Here is a 20,323-nt window from a genome sequence, read left to right on the forward strand (position 1 = left end):
CCCAAACACACCTCCAGGCTGTGTAAGGGCTATTTGACCAAGAAGGAGAGTGATGGGGTGCTACGCCAGATGACCTGGCCTCCACAGTCACCAGACCTGAACCCAATCGAGATGGTTTGGGGTGAGCTGGACCGCAGAGTGAAGGCAAAAGGGCCAACAAGAGCTAAGCATCTCTGGGAACTCCTTCAAGATTGTTGGAAGACCATTCCCGGTGTCTATCTCTTGAAGCTCATCAAGAGAATGCCAAGAGTGTGCAAAGCAGTCATCAAATCAAAAGGTGGCTGCTTTAAAGAACCTATAATATAAGACATAATTTCAGTTGTTTCACACTTTTTTGTTAAGTATATAATTCCGCATGTGTTAATTCATAGTTTTGATGCCTTCAGTGTGAATGTACAATTTTCATAGTCCTGAAAATACAGAAAAATCTTTAAATGAGAAGGTGTGTCCAAACTTTTGGTCTGTACATATATGTATATTTATTTATTTTTTTGTCTGGCTTTAGACATTTTTGTATTTTATGACGTTCACAGTTAGTGTAAAATAGTTTGATTTTTTTAGTTTGTACCTTTACAGATTAAATTTCTTAATGAATGAGATCTTAAGAGACCCGTCACCCATCAGAGGGTGCGTCAATCTTTCCACATTGTTTGGAACTTTACAGTATCTTGCAAAATGTAGAAAAAAAAATTGTTGCAAAAAGCAACATCAGAAACACAGTGCACTCCAAAAAAAGTGATGTAAAAATTGGCCATCGATCATAAATTTAACTCTGTACTGTTTATAGTAGTTTTTCTTCCCCGAAAGTGCATACACATTCATTTAAGAAACAACGTTCACCTATCTTTTCTATTCCAAAGAACACAAAGGAAAGGTGAGAAGTGGAGAGTGAAGACCCCAGTGCACACTATAAGGACTATACACCGAGGGCGCAAATAAGAAAATGACAATCTAACGATCTGCACCAGCTCCTATAGCCTTAATGCATGCTCTTGAAGGAGTTTACTGCCCATTACATGAAGGAATAATGGTAGAGCACGCGAGCTGAAAATCAATACATCCATCTGTATTATCAGAGCTGTCACTCTGGATAAAGAGTCGTTCCCATGGACCACGAAAAGCTGAATGGAGGAAACGATAAATCCCACCCATACGGTGATGCAGGGAAGGGGAGACTGACGAGTTCCTTGTATTTCTGGCGCTGACAGGTTGAAGTGAAGGACGTTCCAGCTTTAAGATGTCTTGACTGTATCCACAATGTAGGGGGGAGACTGAGCATGCACTGCTGTCAGGGAGATGGAACAGGTGGTCCCTACCCACAGCCAGCACTCACCTGGGAACCCCGAGGAAGAGGAAGGAGAGTATCCCACCTGGGTGGTCAACACCCTCGCTACGATCCTCATTCTGACCATCAGTGGTGACATCTTTGGGAACCTTCTGGTCATCACATCTGTGTTCCGGAACAAGAAGCTTCGCAAAGCAGGTGAACATTTTCTTTGACATATTTCACATCCATTTCATGCAATTTGTTGGATTTCATAGAGTGAAAGGTGAATGAACGACTCCCGGAACAGACTCATCCATCTACACACAGATGTTGTCTTCTAGAATTAGAACATTTAGAACTTTAAAAAAGGTTTGTAAAAATTTTTGGAGATGATCTCAACTTAATCCCAAAAGTCGTAATTTTGTTCTCGATAGTTTTTCTTGTACATAGGAGATTATGTTCTAAAGGGCAGCACGGTGGCGCAGTGGTTAGCACTGCAGCCTTGCAGCGCTGGAGTCCTGGGTTCAAACCCCACCTTGGACAACATCTGCAAAGAGTTTGTATGTTCTCTCCGTGTTTGCGTGGGTTTCCTCCGGGCACTCCGGTTTCCTCCCACATTCCAAAGACATACTGATAGGGAATTTAGATTGTGAGCCCAATCAGGGACAGTGATGATAATGTGTGCAAAATGTAAAGCGCTGCGGAATATGTTAGCGCTATATAAAAATAAAGATTATTATTATTATTTATTATAAAGGGGACAATGGGGGTCCCATCCTAGAATTTCGAGCAGCACGAATCAGACACTGGCCTCGTGATTGCATCCATGTACGGTTTAGGACAGTGTTCCCCAACGCCGGTCCTCAAGAACCACCAACAGGTCATGTTTTCAGTATTTCCTTAGTATTGCACAGGTGATCATTGCATCACCTGGACAGGTAATAATTCCGTCACCTGTGCAATGCTAAGGAAATTCTGAAAACATGACCTGTTGGTGGCTCTTGAGGACCGGAGTTGGGGAACACGGGTTTAGGGCTTGTTCATATGCTGTGTTTTTGCCGCTAATTTTTCATGTATTTTTGGTACAGGAAAAAAAAAAACGCAGTATTTTACACCACCGGCAAAGTGAATGAGATTTCTGACATCTCATTCACACACTGCTTATTTTTTCTTTGTGGACTTGAGCCATCAAAGCCTTTTTATCTAATCTGCAGGATGTCAATTTCTTTCAACATTTTCACTCATTCAAAAGAATAGAAAAAAAAAACGCATTTAAAAGCGCATCACAAATGCCTACAAAAACGTGCCTAGTTTACGCAGCGTTTTTCCTGCCAACACTCTGGTTATTGCGGCACAAAAATCTCCTGCAAATATTCAACCTGTGCAAAAATGCTTAGATATACCCTTAGATACATGTTGCGTTTTTGCAGCATTTTTTGGGTGTCGGAAAAGAAGCTGCTTTTTAAAGTACCAGCAAAAGCTATGAATTTTGGGAATCTCGTGCACACGCTTCATTTTTTTTTTCCTGACAAACTGAGAACCGCAGTATTTTTAAAATTTGTAGCATGTCAATTCTTTCATCGTTTTTGCAGTTTTTTTTACGCATGGGAAGCAATGAGAAAGTGAAATAAAAAATAAAAAAAGTTAATAAATATAACTTTTAACAAGTACTGCAGAGAAATCACAAATATTAATCTTTACTCAAAGAAAGGTTGAAAAAAAAGTGACCAAAACGCCATAAAACAGGCGTTTTGAACGCCGGAAAACGTGCGTTTTGAACGCCGGAAAACAGGCGTTTTGAACACCGCAAAATGGGTGTTTTGAACGCCACATTTTTATTGCCAAGAGAGTAGAATTTAGCTGCAGAAAAAAAGCAACATGTGAACACAGCCTAACTCAAACCCTGCATTTCACAGAAAATATACTTTGAAAAGTTGGACAGGAATTTCAGATGACTAGTACCAGGCAGGTCCCCGGCAGCTTCTCCTATTCCAGCTCCTCTAGACTGATAGGTTCCTCCCTTATTTGTACATTGTATTGCATATGGGGATCAGGGTGGGGAGAAGCCACTGGGAAACCCACCTCAGACTAGGCATCTGTGGCATATAGTCCCCGGCCACAAGATGGGTTGATACAAATGTTGGCCACAGATGTAGAACCCGTACCTATCTAAAATGTATGGTATATCCAGTAGCATAGCTACCGGGAGGATAGCAGAGGGTGCAGTCACCCTGGGCCCCGCGTTCGGAGGGCCCCTCCTGGAGCTGTCACTGTTAACTATATCAGCATGCGCATCCTCCGCAGTACAGTAGACAGACACGATCTAGGCACCAGACTTTCAGATTCCCGCAGCGGTGACGTCATCGTGCCGCACAGAGACTTTGATGTTCTGTGCGAGGGATGACAGCTCGTTGGTCTAAGCACGCTTTGGATTAGGTGAGTATAAGATGTTTTTTATGTTATTTAAAATGTGTGGTGGGACTGTGGGGGAATCAAAGTATGGGGGCCCCTCGTACAGGGTCGGGGCCATTGTACAGGGGAACTAATGCAGGGGATGAAATAATAAAGACAATTTTTCAAAAAGCCTGTATCAAAGGTGTCATAAGTATTTCATCCACCTCTGGATCTTGAAAATTGGAGCCAATCAGCAAATTTAAGCGTCATACTCATTTTCAGCACCACAAAATTAGTTGAGTTGAGCGGTTTTCGCCTCTGAACCAGTTTGGCTGCAGAAACGTGCGATGGGTCATCGAGACCCGACTAAGAAATACTGAACATGCATCAGCCAATACTAGACATCAATGCTGCTCTATGTATGGAAAATCTGTGTTGAAAAGAATGCCCTCTATATGTAATAAAGGTTCACCTTTTCTGATATGCTGGGGGATCGCTTAAAAATCAAATTCCCCAATATCCAATTATTACATTTTTTGCAATGAGCAGATACAATTTGGTAATGGAGATAGGGGTGATTGGAGAGTAGAGCAGCTTTATGATCTGCTTTCTGTACTATTAGATCGCAGGTAATTGACTGATGGTTAGTGATGAGCAAACAAGCTGTGTTGAGTTCTCCTTCAATGGAAGTCTTCAAACAGAAGCTGGAGAGACATCTGTCTGAGATGGTTTAGTGAATCCTACATTGAGCAGGGGGTTGGACAAGATGACCCTGGAGGTCCCTTCCAACTCTACCATTCTATGATGTCCTGCATTTTCATCAGTTTTCCCTTTTGCAGTCATTATCTCTTAAGTTGCAATTGACTCTGAGCAGGTGGATGAAGAACAACTGTTATGACGTCAATCATGCACAGTGCAGCACACCGAGAGGTATTCCTGCTCTTCATACCTTAGCACACAGACTGAATGATCAACAGCATGGAGGACATTATACACTAGTTCTAGGCTGTGTACATGTGAATCCTTCTCTGGTGTGAGATTAAAGACTTGTTAAAAAGCTCAGCACGATCTTTCTGTGTCTCCCTCTGCTTGCATTCTCACTCTTCTGCTCCTCCTCTCCATAAAGTATAATAGGTGTAACCTGACATCTCACTGTGCTTGTTCTCCATCTTGTCTTGAGCAAAACAAGGTGAGTTGTTTCTTCAGAGTGTATGACAAGTACCGGAGACAGAGGGAGGGTGTAAAGTGGCTCATAAGTGGAAAAAGAAGCAGACTTTTGTGATCAGAAATTATAAAAATTTTCTTAAGAATCACATGTACTATTGATCTATGCAAAGTTTGTCGAAAGTAGAGTTCCCTTTTAACAATGAGACTACTTACAGGGTTGGTTGTAGCCTGAAGTCCGGAACACAGACTAGTTGGGAGAATACTTTAGATAAATTTTGCAAACCCAATAGATTATGGGAGATCTTATACATTGATAACCTATCACTAAAGAGGTAGTCCCATCTCCGATATCCAGATGTCATTAATGTCTGGTAGATGCACCCACAACTATCTTAAGAACAGGGCCCTCTTCTTATGCCATCATTATTGGAGAAGTGGTTGTGGACGCACTTCCCTCTGTATACACTTCCACCATGCTTGAGGACTTCTACAGTAAATCGGGAGATCCGCGTGTTGTTTGAACATCTATTTAAAGCGGCAGAAGAGTGATCCCGCGCACTAGACATCGTTGGTGCAGAGGTGTGAACAGCCTCTATCACACATTTATGGCATATCCATTGGATTTGTCGTAAATGGCAGAGATCGGAATACATCTTAATGGGGGTTTGATGGCAGGAGCTCCAGAATCAGCACAATTAATGGAGACCCTATTCAAATAGGGGCAGCTATGGTTTCTAGCTCAGCCAGGTGGAAAAAATGAGCAGAGGACAAAGCATCAAACCAGCAAAGGTGCCAATGACTAGGCAATAAGTGCAATGGTGGCCAAGGAGTCTTCAGTGTTACACAAGACCCATCCCAGACACATGACGAGTGACTTCCTAAACCAGCATGACATGCGGACACACCAGATTACGACCTATTAGCAGCAGAGATCCATGTCATCGATTACACAGCAATTACATTAAGTTAGCTGTCACGGGGGGAGCGCAGCCAGTCACATTTCACTACTGTCACAGATAAGCTTCAAAGAATGGGATTTTCTCAAGTTCAATGTTTGATTTCAAGATGACACTAAGAGGTCTGACTTCCGCTGGAAAGCGGAGATCAGAACATTTGTGGGGTCTTATAAATCTATTCTGGTTTTCTGGAGGTAACAAGGGTCCAGCATCTCTCTCGAGAATTGAAATTCAATAATGATATTTGTGACACTATTCGAGTGGTTGATGGAACAGATCGCAGACCTCCCAGGTCATCATCTCTACTTCTCTCTTTCACATGACAGTGGTACAACAAATGTAATGGTTATGCTTTCAAAAGGCACAATGCGCTTGGTGGTTGCAACACTGGAACTTTCCTGAACCCAATTCATGTAAGGTCATTGCTAACTTCACAAGGACCACTAGACCAGGTTATCTTCACATTGTCCACTCAACTGGACTCCCGTAAATGTGAGGTGAACACCAACATAACCTTCTGTACACAGACAAGTAGAGTCACTGCAACTCCTAGCCCCGATCTCAAGAGAACTTTATCTACCCATCCCTTCTTCATACCACCTGTTCAGTCAGACGTTTGCCTGGTTGTAAGAATATTGCTTACATTTATCTGTTGAAGGCCCTTGTTGGTTTAACAGGTCCCCAACACAGGCCACAATATAGGCCCCCAGGGCAAACCATTCTCCACTGCCATTAGTTACTGGTTCTCCTAGACCCTCTTATGGGTATGAGATAACTACTTAGTTCTCCTATCCTTTGTCTCTCAGCACATCCTCAGTAGACTCCCAGGAACTTACTTCTGCAAGGTGGGCAAACCTTAAGGATCATGAGCCAATAATCAGCTGATGAATGTTCATATGACTAGTGGCAAGTCTAAGCAGGTTGGCAATCACCCGATGAAAAGGAAGAACACTTGTTTGTCTGGGGGCGATAATTTTTGAGCAGGCTTAAAAATAATCTTTAAAATCGGCAGCAATTCACCCTGTGTAATCAAGGCATGTGCTGCAGATAACATGATATACTACGCGCACAGTATGACTTTATGAAAAGGGGTTGTTCGGCCTTAGGCTACAAGTCTGCAGTCACTTTTGTGACTGCACACTTGTTAATCCTCATATCACGCACACTGCAATTGCAGTACACTGAATACTTCCGGCCACATTCCGACTAGACGTATCCGTCTTCATTTAGTATACTTGCGTTGAGCGAGGCAGCTCCCAACTAGTCAGCATGTGACCGCATATATGCAAATCATATACTTGCGGACATGTGCCCACCACTCCAAGTGGCGGCGTCGGAGAATCCTCACAGCGCACAGTTCGGGTGATGTGAGGATTCACAAGTCTTCAGTCATAGAGTGATTGCAGACTTGTATCCCGAGGCCAGACAACCCCTTTAACAATAGATGCACATTGTTCGTCGGGCTGTACAAACAGGCCAGTAAACAACCACCTATTGGCTTGCATGGAGCTGGAAATCAAGGGAAAGGGATGAACAGCGGATTGGTTTGGTGAACATTGTTATTTTTAAAAATGTACTCTTGTCTGAGCTTTTCAGAAAAAAATAAAATAATTAAGAGGTGGGACAATAAGGTCCAAAAAGTGATGAAATTCGTTAGGAACCAGAAACATTGTTTTTGAGTTTTGGTTTATTAAAGGGAATCTGTCAGCAGGGTTTTGCTATTTAATCTGAAAGCAGCATAATACAAGGCATTAAAGTCTGATACCAGCGATGTGTCACTTACTCAGCTGCTTGGTGCAGTTTTGATGGAATCCTTGTTTTCTCTGTTGTAGATGTACCAGTGCTCGGAATGCTGAGCTGTGTATAACCCCACCCACACCACTGATTGGCAGCTTCCTGTGTACACTGTCAGCAAGCTTCCAATCAGTGGTGGGGGCGCGGTTACACAGATTAGCCTGATAGGCCTGCACATAAGACATAGTCAGGAAGTGATAATCTCCTGCTGATAAAACACTGATTGTATTGAAACTACAGCACACAGCTTAATAAGTGACACATCGCTGGAATCAGACTCGCTTATCTTATGTGATTTATGGTGGGGCCAACTATTTAAATACACCTTTCCGCCACCCCCTTATTTGATTGACAGCTCTGGCTTCCTAGAGCCAGGGAAGGGAGAAGATAGAGGGAAAACAAGCAGGTGGGAAGGTGTATATAATAATTGGCCGCCATGATGCACCGAGCGCCGGTACTTTGTTTGAAGTTAGTCTGTGCTGACTTTAAAAGAAACTTGTCACCTGGATTTGGCACACTAAATTGCCATGACCTCTCTGCTCCTGTACAGACTCGTTTGCATAATTTATCTGAAAAATCAATGTAAAAATGTTATATTCTGGCCTATGCGATATGCTAGTAGTAACGATATTGCTTGTATCTCCTCCAGGGAATGCTTTCGTGGTCAGTCTTGCTGTGGCGGACCTTCTGGTGGCATGTTACCCTTACCCTTTGGTTCTTCTTGCGATCTTCAACCGTGGCTGGAACATGGGTCACACTCATTGCCTACTGAGTGGTTTCTTTATGGGACTCAGCGTGATAAGCTCAGTCTTCAATATAACAGGCATTGCCGTCAATCGATATTTCTTCGTCTGTCATCCCAGCTGCTACGCTCGCCTGTTCTCCAACACGAGCACCGCGCTATACGTGGGACTGGTGTGGACATTGGCTTTGGCAGCCATTCTACCAAACCTATTCCTGGGAACATTGCAGTACGACCCAAGAGTCTTCTCCTGCACGTTTTCTCAGTCAGTCAGCCCATTGTATACGATTGCCACTGTGATTTTCCATTTCTTTTTACCCACTGGCGTTGTGAGCTTCTGCTATCTCCAGATCTGGATATTACTTCTCCAAAGTCGGCATCGGGTCAGGCAACCAAGACAGGTCCAAGTCCAAGCATGGCCGAACAACAAGCACAGTTTCATCACCATGTTCATAGTTTTTGTGCTTTTTGCTGTATGCTGGGGCCCCCTGAATATCATTGGGTTCCTGGTGGGCTTGAACCCACAAATAGGGGAGTCAATCCCACATTGGCTCTTTGTTGCCAGCTACTTCATGGCTTATTTCAATAGCAGCCTCAATGCTGTGGTTTACGGCGCCTTGAATAAGAATTTCCGGAGAGAATATAGGAGAATTTTGCTAAACGTTTTCCAGTTGGCTTAAGCCTAAAAATGCATTATTTCATCAGTTTTTCTATTTTATTCCATAACAAATAAATTAAATTAGCAATTACTAATATCTAAAAACATCTAATTAAAGGTTTTACCCAGTTTTAGGAAAAAATATGGTTTCTTTCTTCCCAAAACAGTGCCACACTTCTTGCAAGGAACCTCTAGGGCGGAGTTTCCCATTAGCAAACTACCTCCCATGAGGTTCTTCGGCACAACTCTACTTAGAAGACTAAGGCTATAAGAAGAAGGGGCGACTATAAATAAATTACACTACTGGTATACAGGAGCATATCTATAATAGGTGCAGGGGTTCCAATTACACCCTGACCCTGGAGCCTAAGGGGCCCAAGAGGTCCATTTGACCCCTGTGAAAAGACTATTAGTGATGAGCGAATGTGCTCGGATATGGTGTTATCTGACCATGCTCGGGTGCTAACCGAGTGTCTTCTGGGTGGTCGAAAAATATGTTAGTGTCCCCGCGGCTGCATGTCTCACAGCTCTTAGGCAATCCCTACATGTGTTGGGGCTGTCAAACAGGAAATCCCTGCATGTGTTTGCGCTGTCAAACAGCCGCGTGACATGCAGCGGCGGGGAGTCGAACATATTTTTCAAGCACCTCGAAGACACTCCGTTAGCACCCGAGCATGGTCAGATAACATGCTCGCTCATCACTAACCATGAGTATTTAAAGGGAACCTGTCACCCCGTTTTTTGAGATTGAGCTATAAATACTGTTAAATAGGGCCTGCGCTGTGTGTTCCTATAGTGTATGTAGTGTACCCCGATTCCCCATGTATGCTGAGAAATAACTTACCAAAGTCGCCGTTTTCGCCTGTCAATCAGGCTGGTCAGGTCGAGAGGGCGTGGTGACATCGCTGGTTCTTCCTCAGCTTTACGTTGGTGGCGTAGTGGCGTAGTGGTGAACAAGCAGCTCGCGATCTGCGCTGTCATCCCTTTCGTCGGTGGGGGCAGCCATCTTCCTGGGGCCGCGCGTGCGCAGATCGAGTGCTCTGCTGCACGGGGCTTCAGGAAAATGGCCGCGGGATGCCGCGCGTGCGCACAAGAGATCGCGGCGGCCATTTTCCCAAAGCCGAGTTTGAAATGTTCGGCAGTGTCCATTACAACTGCAATTACTCATTTAATTGTGGACGGTAATCAGAATATAGTTTAGGCCGGAGCTCAGCTTAGGACGTGATCCAAGCACTAGATCTATAGAGTAACAGACTGCTCAGGAACATCACCGACACACAGCTTCAGCGAGAACATAAAAATGGGACTATAGAAATGGCACAAAAAGGATATGATTTTTCTCAAATCAGCGCCACTCGGGTTGTTTTTGGGAGAAAAAAAAAAGTAGACGGCATTGTTTTCTTATGGGGTTAGGCAAGTTATTCTGCATATTTTTCTACCATGCTGGGAATAGTAGTGCAGGATGAAAAAAAATAAAATAAAATGTGTGGTGTAAATTGCTGTCTTATAGTTAAACATTGTTTATAGGACCCTTAAAGGATGATAAATATATGATCTGTGAGTGTCCAGCTGCGAAGACCCCCGCTGGTCATTAGAACATAGCGCCCACATCCCCTTGTGTGATTGGAGTGCTAGTGAGCATGTGCAAATACCGCATGGTTGCACATGCTCACTAGCACTGCAATTACTCAGGGGACTTTAGGACCACTGTTCTTGGAGTCCAATCACTGGGAACTCCATAGATTACAAGTAATCAGACATTTATCTCGTATCCTGCGCGCTTACGGGATAAATTCTTCAAAGGAATCGGTCATCAAGCTTTTTCTAGCTAATTTGAGATCAGCATGATGTAGAGATATAGTCCCTGATTCCAGCGATGTGTCACTTCCTGGACTGGTTACTGTAATTATGATAATCTACTGCTGTTAAAACTAACGGCACCAGTCAGGGTTGCCGCTTTCCCCTCTACTTTTCATCCACTAAGGGAGTCCAGTATAAAAGGCAAATAATTTAAACTATCCCTTTTTGCCGATGATATCCTCCTCCAAGACTGCATCTTGTATTTCATACAAAGAAAATCAGTACAAAATCCTTCATCTTTGGTAACATACACCTGAATTTTTACATAAAATGGACCCATCTATTCCTTCCCTTTGCTGGCGTTGCGTCCTGTCTGGAGGTTCCATATTTCACATTTTTTTAGGATTGTCCACTGATTGAACCGTTCTGGGTGTTAGTCCAACTCCTCATTAAGTTTTTGGAGTGGATCTCCCAATGTGTCTATTAAATATTTTCCCTGAATCCATATCCAAGAGATCCATTAGACTGCTTTTACATATCTTGATTGCCTACCATTAGAAGAAAACCTCTCCACCTTCCCAACTAGATCTTTATTTTCTCATCAAGGATATCAGGAACTTTGAATACCGGGCAGCCCTTAATGACAATACTGTAGAGAGATTTAACCTTGTTTGGTCTCCTTGTGATTCCTTTAGGTCCATGTTAAATATATGACCTCGATGAGATGGATATAACTAGGTCATAACATTCCACATCATTCCTCCCCCCCTTTCCTTTTGTCGGAGTCTGTGTGTTTAGTAATATTTAAACATTTTTAAGAGTAAAATCTTACATAGTATAAGATTGGTTGTTAGCCATTTTTTAGAATTTTTCTCAATTATTTTATAGGTTATTTTTTCTTTTCCTGTAAAAATTGTAAAATTTCAATAAAAAAAGTGATTCCATCACTACAGGACTAGTAAACCTGCTGCCATGTAGTCCTCCATATTCATGAGCTCTCTATAACCCCACCCCCAACACTGATTGGCAGATTTCTGCCTATGCACACAGAAAGCAGCCAATCAGAAGTGTGGGCGGGGTTATACAGAGCTCAGCAGTCAGAGAACGGCTAGATCTGAAACCAATAAAACAGGGCTTCGAAGAAAACTGCTTTAAAGCAGCCCAGTAAGTGATACATTGCTGGAATCAGGGGCTCTGCCACTAGATTATGCGGCTCACAAGTGCCTGGTGACAGATTCCCTTTAAATTATTCTCTTTGTGCATGGTTTAGCACAGAAGAGAGCAGATCGCTCGGCTCCCGTTACTTTACACAGAGATGCCAGAATTAGGGATGTCAAGGTTGGAAAACCGGTACTACAAGGAAACAAAAAACTTACTGATTGGTCTCAATATTTCAGATGACAAGATGAAGGAATTCTTTAATTGATGCACATAAAATAAAGGTATTAGTGATAAATATTATTGTGCCCCCAGTCATGGCACTCACCTCTGATCCACTTTTGGCCTGGATTTGGGGTGGAATGGCGCTGATCCGCAGATAATGCGATATACATCCCTGCCTGAAATCCAATAGACTGTGACATTGCTAAAGGTGATCAATAGTCTCTAAAATACTTTCCAACGGGATCAAAAAAGCAAAAGGCAGCGAAGTGCGAAACCAGAATCAGCAGATCATTTATTCCGTAAAACATCAATACAGAGAAATCCAGATTACAAAGACTGTATGACTACACGGCGTTGGTCCGACAGCATACACGTCCAAAAGTCTAGTACAAAACATATATAATGGGTAAGCAGTCAGTCTGTAAAGCAGATTTCACACAGGTAATACTTGTCCCTCTGTTATTCCTCCTGGAAATGTGGGAGTAAAGTGACCACTGTGCATTATTACCATCGCCTTGTCCATTGGGTGGGTTTGACATCGTCGGCACAGATAGGACTATTTCATTGTGTAGGGACGCACCCAACAGGAATATTGACGCCCAGTTGTCAATTTATTTCTATACGGGAGGCAAAACAGAGGAAGGGCAGAATATAACATTCTGAATATTTACTAAAACAGAGACGAGGTAATGAAAAATCAGATAAGTGGCCGTCAGATTCAGGTCTCTTTCCCACCGATCAGCTGATTGAAGGGGTCCGCCGGACTGTTTGGGAGTCCTCACCGGTCTCCTCTTGGGAACGGTGTTATACGGACGTGTGAAACCGACCTACATAGGAGACCGCCTGCAGTACCTCAAGTGGTCATATCAATGCATGGAGCCATGTCACTTCTAGAAAATCCCTTTAAGGTAAAATGACAGATTGGGCACCAAAAATTATATGCAAGAAGTACTGGTCATAGGATGTAATCCTGGAAAATATATAATACTGGACGTTCTCAGTTTAGGTCTGAGAAATCTATGAAATGTCCATATTGGATTACACGAGGAAACGTTGGTTTGGTCCATCCTTCCCATCAAATTCCAACATTGCTCCCCTGAATCCTTTTGGGGTAAGTTAGTCTGTTAGTAGCTGAACTACATGTATGATCCCTTTATTAACGTATCAAATGCTGTTTAAATATGCGGATGCACAGTCACATGGAGGCTTATGGACATGCAGTGGCGGCAAGTCAAACCTCAGTTACAGTTCTGGGTTTAGCCATCTAGGACACAAGGGCCTTAAAAAGGCTCCTACCTCCTCTATGCCTGAGCCTTTAAAACGACCCTTGGGTCAACTCCCAACCCTTTTGCTAGTAAAGCAGTTCCTCAGGGGAGGAGACACCTGCATAGATAGCTTATGAACATGCAGTGGCGGTAAGTCATCACTCAGTTATAGTTTTGGGTTTAGCCACGTAGGACAGAAGGGCCTTAAAAAGGCTCCTACCTTCTCTATTCCTAAGCCTTTACAATGACCCTTGGATCAACTCCTCACCCTTTTACTAGTAAAGCAGTTCCTCGGGGAAGGAGACTCCTGCTTAGATAGCTTATGAACCTGCAGTGATGGTAATTCACAGCTGTTAATAGTTCAGGGTTTGGCTACCCAGGACACAGGAGTCTTACTCCTCTGTTCTCGAGCAATTCAAATGATCCTTGGGTTCATTGCCCACCAAATAAGGTAGTTCCTCGGGGGGGGAGACTCATGCAAACGTACCTAACGCCCAATAGCAAAATGAAACTGGGACTAATCATAGCTGGGTAAGGTGGCCCATAGCAGCCGCATGGTGTCTCTCAGTCCAATGGAGCAACCAGAGGAGCTTGAAAGAGACTCCAGCAATGAGCTAGTCTGAAAATGACAACGGAGTAGGACTGACTAGAAGGCTCAAAGCACTTCCATACAGTCGGAGTGTATTTAGTGCCAAAATGAGGATATAAAATATACTATAGGATCAGGTAGGCTTTCCTGATAGATCAGGACAATGTCTGATACGGTCCTTGGCACCAATTAAAGTGCAATACAAGGGATCATACATCTTCCTGTCTGAGTAGGTGTATGACACCAGTATGGGTGCATGAACAACTTCGAGGTCATTAACAGAGTTTCTAGATTATTAATTAGTAGTAAACCACAAGTGTCCATAGAGCATACATACGTGTCAGCTCCACTACTACACATGGGCAGTACTGGGTGTTCAGCATGTGCAGTACAGTTCAGCTACGCACCACTAGTGTTCCCTTTTGTGCCAGGTTATGATATGTAAACGCTTTTCAAGTTTAGGATGTTTAGGAGACCGTAAATGTCACATTTAGTGCAAAAGACTAGAATGGATGCGGGAAGTAAATTCGTCACCTATAGAAAAGGTGGTGATAAACCTACGTTTTGGTAGATGTCCGACCACTTTATCGCTGTTCGTACACCACAGCGACTTTACAGTCGATATGAAGATTACATTCTAGCATGATCCTTTACTGACCAAGATGACAAGTCAATGGGCTCCACCATGAAATTAAGACGACCTGTGTTACAATAGAAGCACGAGGATCCCACCACCCGCAGAGCGCAATCATCAATTGCGTCTAACGATTTCCTACGACGTTGCATCGCGACCTGCGTCCTACCAAGTCTACAACACACAACTGCAATGCACGTTTCCAGGAGTGTTGGATTTTGTGTTGCTGGCCTTAAATAGTGTCTCAGCCTAAAAAATAAAAAATAAAGCTATGGCTATTGCTTGACAATTTCACAAGTCTGACATTCAGGCTGAGTATGGACCTCGATGTCTGGACCAGAGGAGGGTCTCCTGACCTAAATTCAACAACCTCAAATATGATTATTATGACCGTTTATGAGGACCGATCAATTGCTCAAAAACACTGAGTTAAATACTTAGTAAAAATGCCCAAGCTTCCCCGTTTATGCAGCTTTTTTCCGTTTCCCTCTGTGTCACTCTATCGCAGAAATATTCACATTCGCTCCTTCTGGAGAGCAGTATGCGACATCTCTGTTCACAGTCCAACTGGGCGTTTCTTTAGAGTCTTCCTTGGGGACGTGTGCTTCCATCACTCCCAGATGCTGCCAATCATAACTGGGCAGCTGATTGAGACTGATAAAGCATTCTCAGACACTAATGAACTGCAATTGGCTGCATCTGGGAGGGATGAAAGCACACACCCCCAGAGAAGCCTCTGAAGAAACGCCCGGTTGAAATGAGAGCAAAGATTTCACATGCTGCGCTTCAGAAGAAACAAATGTGAATATCTCTACAACAGAGCGACGCAGAGCAAAACGGAAAAGAGCGGCAGAATCAGAAGAGTGCAGGGATTTTTACAAGGTGTTTAACAGAATTGTTTTTGGAAAGTGACAGATCCTTTAGGTACAGAGACCCGAGGCTGCTTCCAGATATTGTGTTGTGGTCAGCATTCGTACATGTGAACCGGCCTTACGGTACAGTAGTAGTCTCTCCCTCAAAGAAAAATTGAGGCACCAAATGGCTTCATATCGAACGCCAAGGGGTATGTAAAGTTGTACAATACTGACAGAGGCCCCATGCATGCAACATTCCACATTGAACAAAACTCGAAGCCAATTCAAGTCTACCCTAAAAAGCACCAAAACCATTTTTGTACAAAGCGGGCTGAGAACGCAGACTTTTCTCACAGCTTAAAGGGATCCTCACAGCTGACAGATCCTGCCCGATCCATTGGCAGCATGTATCTGACACTCGCTGAATGACTTCAGCCAGGTATGCTGTAATGGCTGCGGCATTTCATTGGAAAACATACTTTAAAACCCGCCAGAGACGAGTCAGAAAGGCAGGTCCCGGACAGGGAGAAGTTAATGGTCCGGGCAGCATTTAACAGCTGTTAGATTCCCTTTAAATTGAATCTGTCACCAGATTTCACATAAACTACATATATTATTAAATACAGCCTGATATGGTTTTTACAGTAAGTACACCTGCCCTATCAGAATGGAGGTATATTTCTTTGATATTAGAATGAGCATTTAACTTGAGCTGGACTCTGACCAATATCAGGGTCCCCAACTCCAGGCCTCGAGGGCCGCCAACAGTGCAGGTTTTCAGGATTTCTTTAGTATTGCATCGGTGGTAATGTGATCATCTGCACAAGTGATGATTCCAACCAATATTAATGTAAGGGAGGTTCCTTTGAAAGTCCATGTAAAATGGACACTAAAAATCCTTAAAGCAAGTACACCAGCCTCATCAGGTTTAAGAGGAGTAATTAACAATATACACATTTTGCACTGGAAATTCTGTAGATCTGCTTTAAATGGACCGAGATCCAAACTTTGAAATTCATGCGTATATGGACAGGGGATGACGCCGCGAGGCAGTGTCAGTAATGCCAAGAGCAACCGGCGAGTCTGCTGCAATGTTTAGGACTTGTTCACACAGTTGTAATTTAAGTCTGTGCTTGACGAAAAGGGAGAAAAAAAAAAGTGATCCCATTTTTGGGACAAAATCATAGGTGCAAACAAGCTTACATTCAAGTAAAAAAATCTACTAAAAAAAAATACATGAAACAAAAAAGATTTTGGCTCAGGAGTCTGCGTGACAACTGGAGCATTATATCAATCTTTTAGTCTCAAAAGGCGCCACCCTTGTCCTTAGTCTGTGCTTGGTACTGCAACTACACCCCATTCACATCCATGGGATTCAGCTGCCGTAACCCGGTGACATGAACGGTGCAGACATCTTAAAACAATAAATTCTAGAACTATTATCAAGTATCATTTCCAGTTCGCCATAGATTAAACACACTACTAACAAAGAATTAACAAATCTCAGAAAAAAACTAAAATTCTATTTACTGTAAATTTGGCACCAATCTGCCATGGAGAATCTCCGTAATATTAAGGGTTTATCTGATAAGACGTCATCGTTTCGCATGTTGAGATTCGTCAATAATGGCAAGTTTCTACCAGAGACAGCGCCACCCCAGGCCATGGTCTGTGCATGGTATTGCAACTAAGCCCCAGACCACATGGAGGGGAAAAAGTTTTTTTCTTAAATCTCATACATTCCTTTTAAAAAAGGTAGAGATCTAGTTTTACTTTACTAGAATGTAGACTTTACCTTGAATGACTGGGTTGCCCAAGACTGGTGATGGGACCTTGGTGGGCACAGTCCGTCTTCCTAGTATGACCACAACCGGGATCAATGTATGATCGCTCGGACCCTCACTATCCTCTAGAACAGGAGCCCCAGTCACCGATTCCTCGCTACCCCAGCACTGTGTATGAATGGAGCAGCCATCGGGGATGGGTGCACTACTTCACTTTCTCAAGTCATTCCCATATACTTCGAATGGGGTGGTACGGGGGGCAGTAGACCACCTCTCAAATAAAGGAGTCCCGAGTCCACATTTTAATGAAATCCTCAGTGACATGAGCCACTCCCATGCGCCTTTTGTTACCGTACCTTCTTTGCCATCTTACTCCTGATCCTTCTATAGCATAAAGGCTTAAAATGGGGAGATCTCGTCTGGGGAACCTCCATCTTGTCGTCAAAATGAAGACTGGTAAACGTGGCACCATGGGATGGGTACCATATAACACTATAAAGCAGCCGTGAGGGAATTGCAGGGTCGGTCTGGATCTTCCCTTGGTAACCACGAGGGGTTTTCAGGAGCCAGACCCTCAAAAGCTCAAGGGATTAGATTAAAAGGTGTCCTATACAAAAATATATATATTTTTTTACCTAACCATAGGATGATGATAAATGTATTATTGTTGGGCGAGACTGCCACGATCACCGATCACAAAAACAGGGAGCCCAAAAATCACCTATACTGTAAGTTTGGCACAGAAGGGAGCATGTGCGACCACCACTCCTATAGACAGGGAATGGAGAAGTGGTTCCCATCACCGGGAACTTTGGGACCCCACTCATGTGATCATTGGAATCCCACCAGTCATACATTTATAGCTGTGTAGTTTTTGGGACAAACCCTTTAAATGGTATTTTAGCAAACCCTATCTTTGGAGGGGGGGGGATCCTCAGGATTCTAATCTCTTGGTTACAAGGAGCAGGTCTCGTTCTGATCGATTCGAAAGGATACTGGACAATACTCCATTCCCCCTTTTCCGTAAGGTTTTCCGATAGATTACAGATTGCCGATGATTACAGCCGATTGTCGAGACATTCTCAGAATTTGGCAAGAGGGTCCTTTCAACAACTAGGCAACGTACAAAGTTCAGAACCCCCTATAAGTTATCCTACGCTAGAGGAAAATATCCCTACAAAATGTATTATATTAGATCTGTATAGCAATATAAGAAAGGCTTCTTTACAGTTACAGCAGCCAAGCTACAGAATGCCGCACTCCTAGGTGTAGTATTAGCAGATACTACGAGAACAAAAAAAAAAACAAGCAAAAAGTTGAAAAGGTGTACTAATAAATATCCCTTTGTGTCAAGGAATAGCATTGGCAGTATTTGCAACGTGAAAGCACAACAAGCAAAGTGTTGTTGTTTTACCACAAAAGTAGCACATTTGGCAGCGATCAGGTAAAATAAATACATTCGTCGTCACAAAAGATGTCATAAGAGCATAAATATGAAGATGGATGCTACTAGCAGGACGTTCTTCACCCCTAGGCCCCGGAGCTCTGCACCCTCACTGCACCGCGTACAGGGTGGCGTTGACATGACCTGCACTGGAATCAGGTGCAATCAGCTCCCACAGGGTCACGTATGTGCCCAAAACAAACCCCAGGAAGCCCACGAGACTGATGATGGCGTCTTTGGCTATGAGCCAACGGCTGAGACCTTCCGAGTAGTACGTGGTTATTTCCAGAAGAGGAGGAATGATTAGAGCCAGTGCACTGCTGCTGACGGATCCCACCAGGGAGATGACCATGTCCAGGCGAGGAATGAGGATTGCCAAGACACCTGAGGGGTAAAAACAAAAAGTAAAGAAAAAGGTTTTATACATGTCTGGACTAACACGGCATTACTCTTATTACTATCATGGCGCTTGGCCAGCACTCTCCCTGCCATATGAATGCCGATGTGTGTGTTGTATTATCAGGCCTCATTACTCGTACGGTGCGTGACCGCCAAGGCCAGCGACTGTGTGATTTGGTCACGTAAATGAGGAGTGGAAACTGAGTGGTTGGTGATAAGGAGAACTAATGCCCTTTTCATAATTTGTCCAAATTTTCCCAAAAAACTGTTAACCAAAATTTAGATCCATATCAAGTGTGTAGGTATAGACGCAGCAAGCGTGCGTGTAGGTATGGACGCAGCAAGCGTGCATGTAGGTATGGATGCAGCAAGCGTGCGTGTAGGTATGGACGCAGCAAGCGTGCGTGTAGGTAGGGACGCAGCAAGCGTGCACGTAGGGAGGCAGCAAGCGTGCACGTAGGGAGGCAGCAAGCGTGCACGTGGAGAGGCAGCAAGCGTGCACGTGGAGAGGCAGCAAGCGTGCACGTGGAGAGGCAGCAAGCGTGCACGTAGGGAGGCAGCAAGCGTGCACGTAGGTATACAGGAAGTGTTAATGTAGGTATACAGGAAGTGTGCATGTAGGAACGTAGCATGTGAATGTAGGTATACAGGAAGCGTGCATGTAGGAACGTAGCAAGTGTCCATGTAGGTATACAGGAAGCGTGCATGTAGGAACGTAGCAAGTGTGCATGTAGGTATACAGGAAGCGTGCATGTAGGAACGTAGCAAGTGTGCATGTAGGTATACAGTTAGTGTGCATGTAGGAACGTAGCAAGTGTGCATGTAGGTATACAGGAAGCGTGCATGAAAGGAACGTAGCAAGCGTGCACGTAGGTATACAGGAAGCGTGCACGTAGGTATACAGGAAGCGTGAATGTAGGTATACAGGAAGTGTGGATGTAGGTATACAGGAAGTGTGGATGTAGGTATACAGGAAGTGTCCATGTAGGTATACAGGAAGTGTCCATGTAGGTATACAGGAAGTGTGCACGTAGGTATACAGGAAGCGTGCACGTAGGTATACAGGAAGCGTGAATGTAGGTATACAGGAAGTGTGAATGTAGGTATACAGGAAGTGTGCATGTAGGTATACAGGAAGTGTGCATGTAGGTATACAGGAAGTGTGCATGTAGGTATACAGGAAGTGTGCATGT

The 20,323-nt window shown here is 43.6% G+C and overlaps 2 protein-coding genes across 2 annotated transcripts in view; one reads left to right on the forward strand and one right to left on the reverse strand.

Moving 5' to 3' along the window:
• Positions 1-1,296: 1,296 nt before the first annotated feature.
• On the forward strand, positions 1,297-9,000 carry LOC138674442 (melatonin receptor type 1A-like). Its single transcript, XM_069762284.1, has 2 exons — positions 1,297-1,483; positions 8,228-9,000. Exons 1-2 carry the CDS (start codon positions 1,297-1,299, stop codon positions 8,998-9,000), a joined length of 960 nt encoding a protein of 319 aa, XP_069618385.1.
• A 3,428-nt stretch (positions 9,001-12,428) lies between these two features.
• The window catches only part of LOC138675399 (proton-coupled amino acid transporter 1-like), a 57,916-nt gene continuing 50,021 nt past the window's right edge, over positions 12,429-20,323 (reverse strand). The window contains exon 11 of the mRNA XM_069763545.1: positions 12,429-19,115. Coding sequence (XP_069619646.1) covers positions 18,841-19,115 — 275 coding nt within the window. The 3' untranslated portion in view covers positions 12,429-18,840. The remainder of the gene's footprint in view (positions 19,116-20,323) is intronic.

This window comes from Ranitomeya imitator, chromosome 4, assembly GCF_032444005.1.
Source record: "Ranitomeya imitator isolate aRanImi1 chromosome 4, aRanImi1.pri, whole genome shotgun sequence".
Lineage (NCBI taxonomy): Eukaryota > Metazoa > Chordata > Amphibia > Anura > Dendrobatidae > Ranitomeya > Ranitomeya imitator.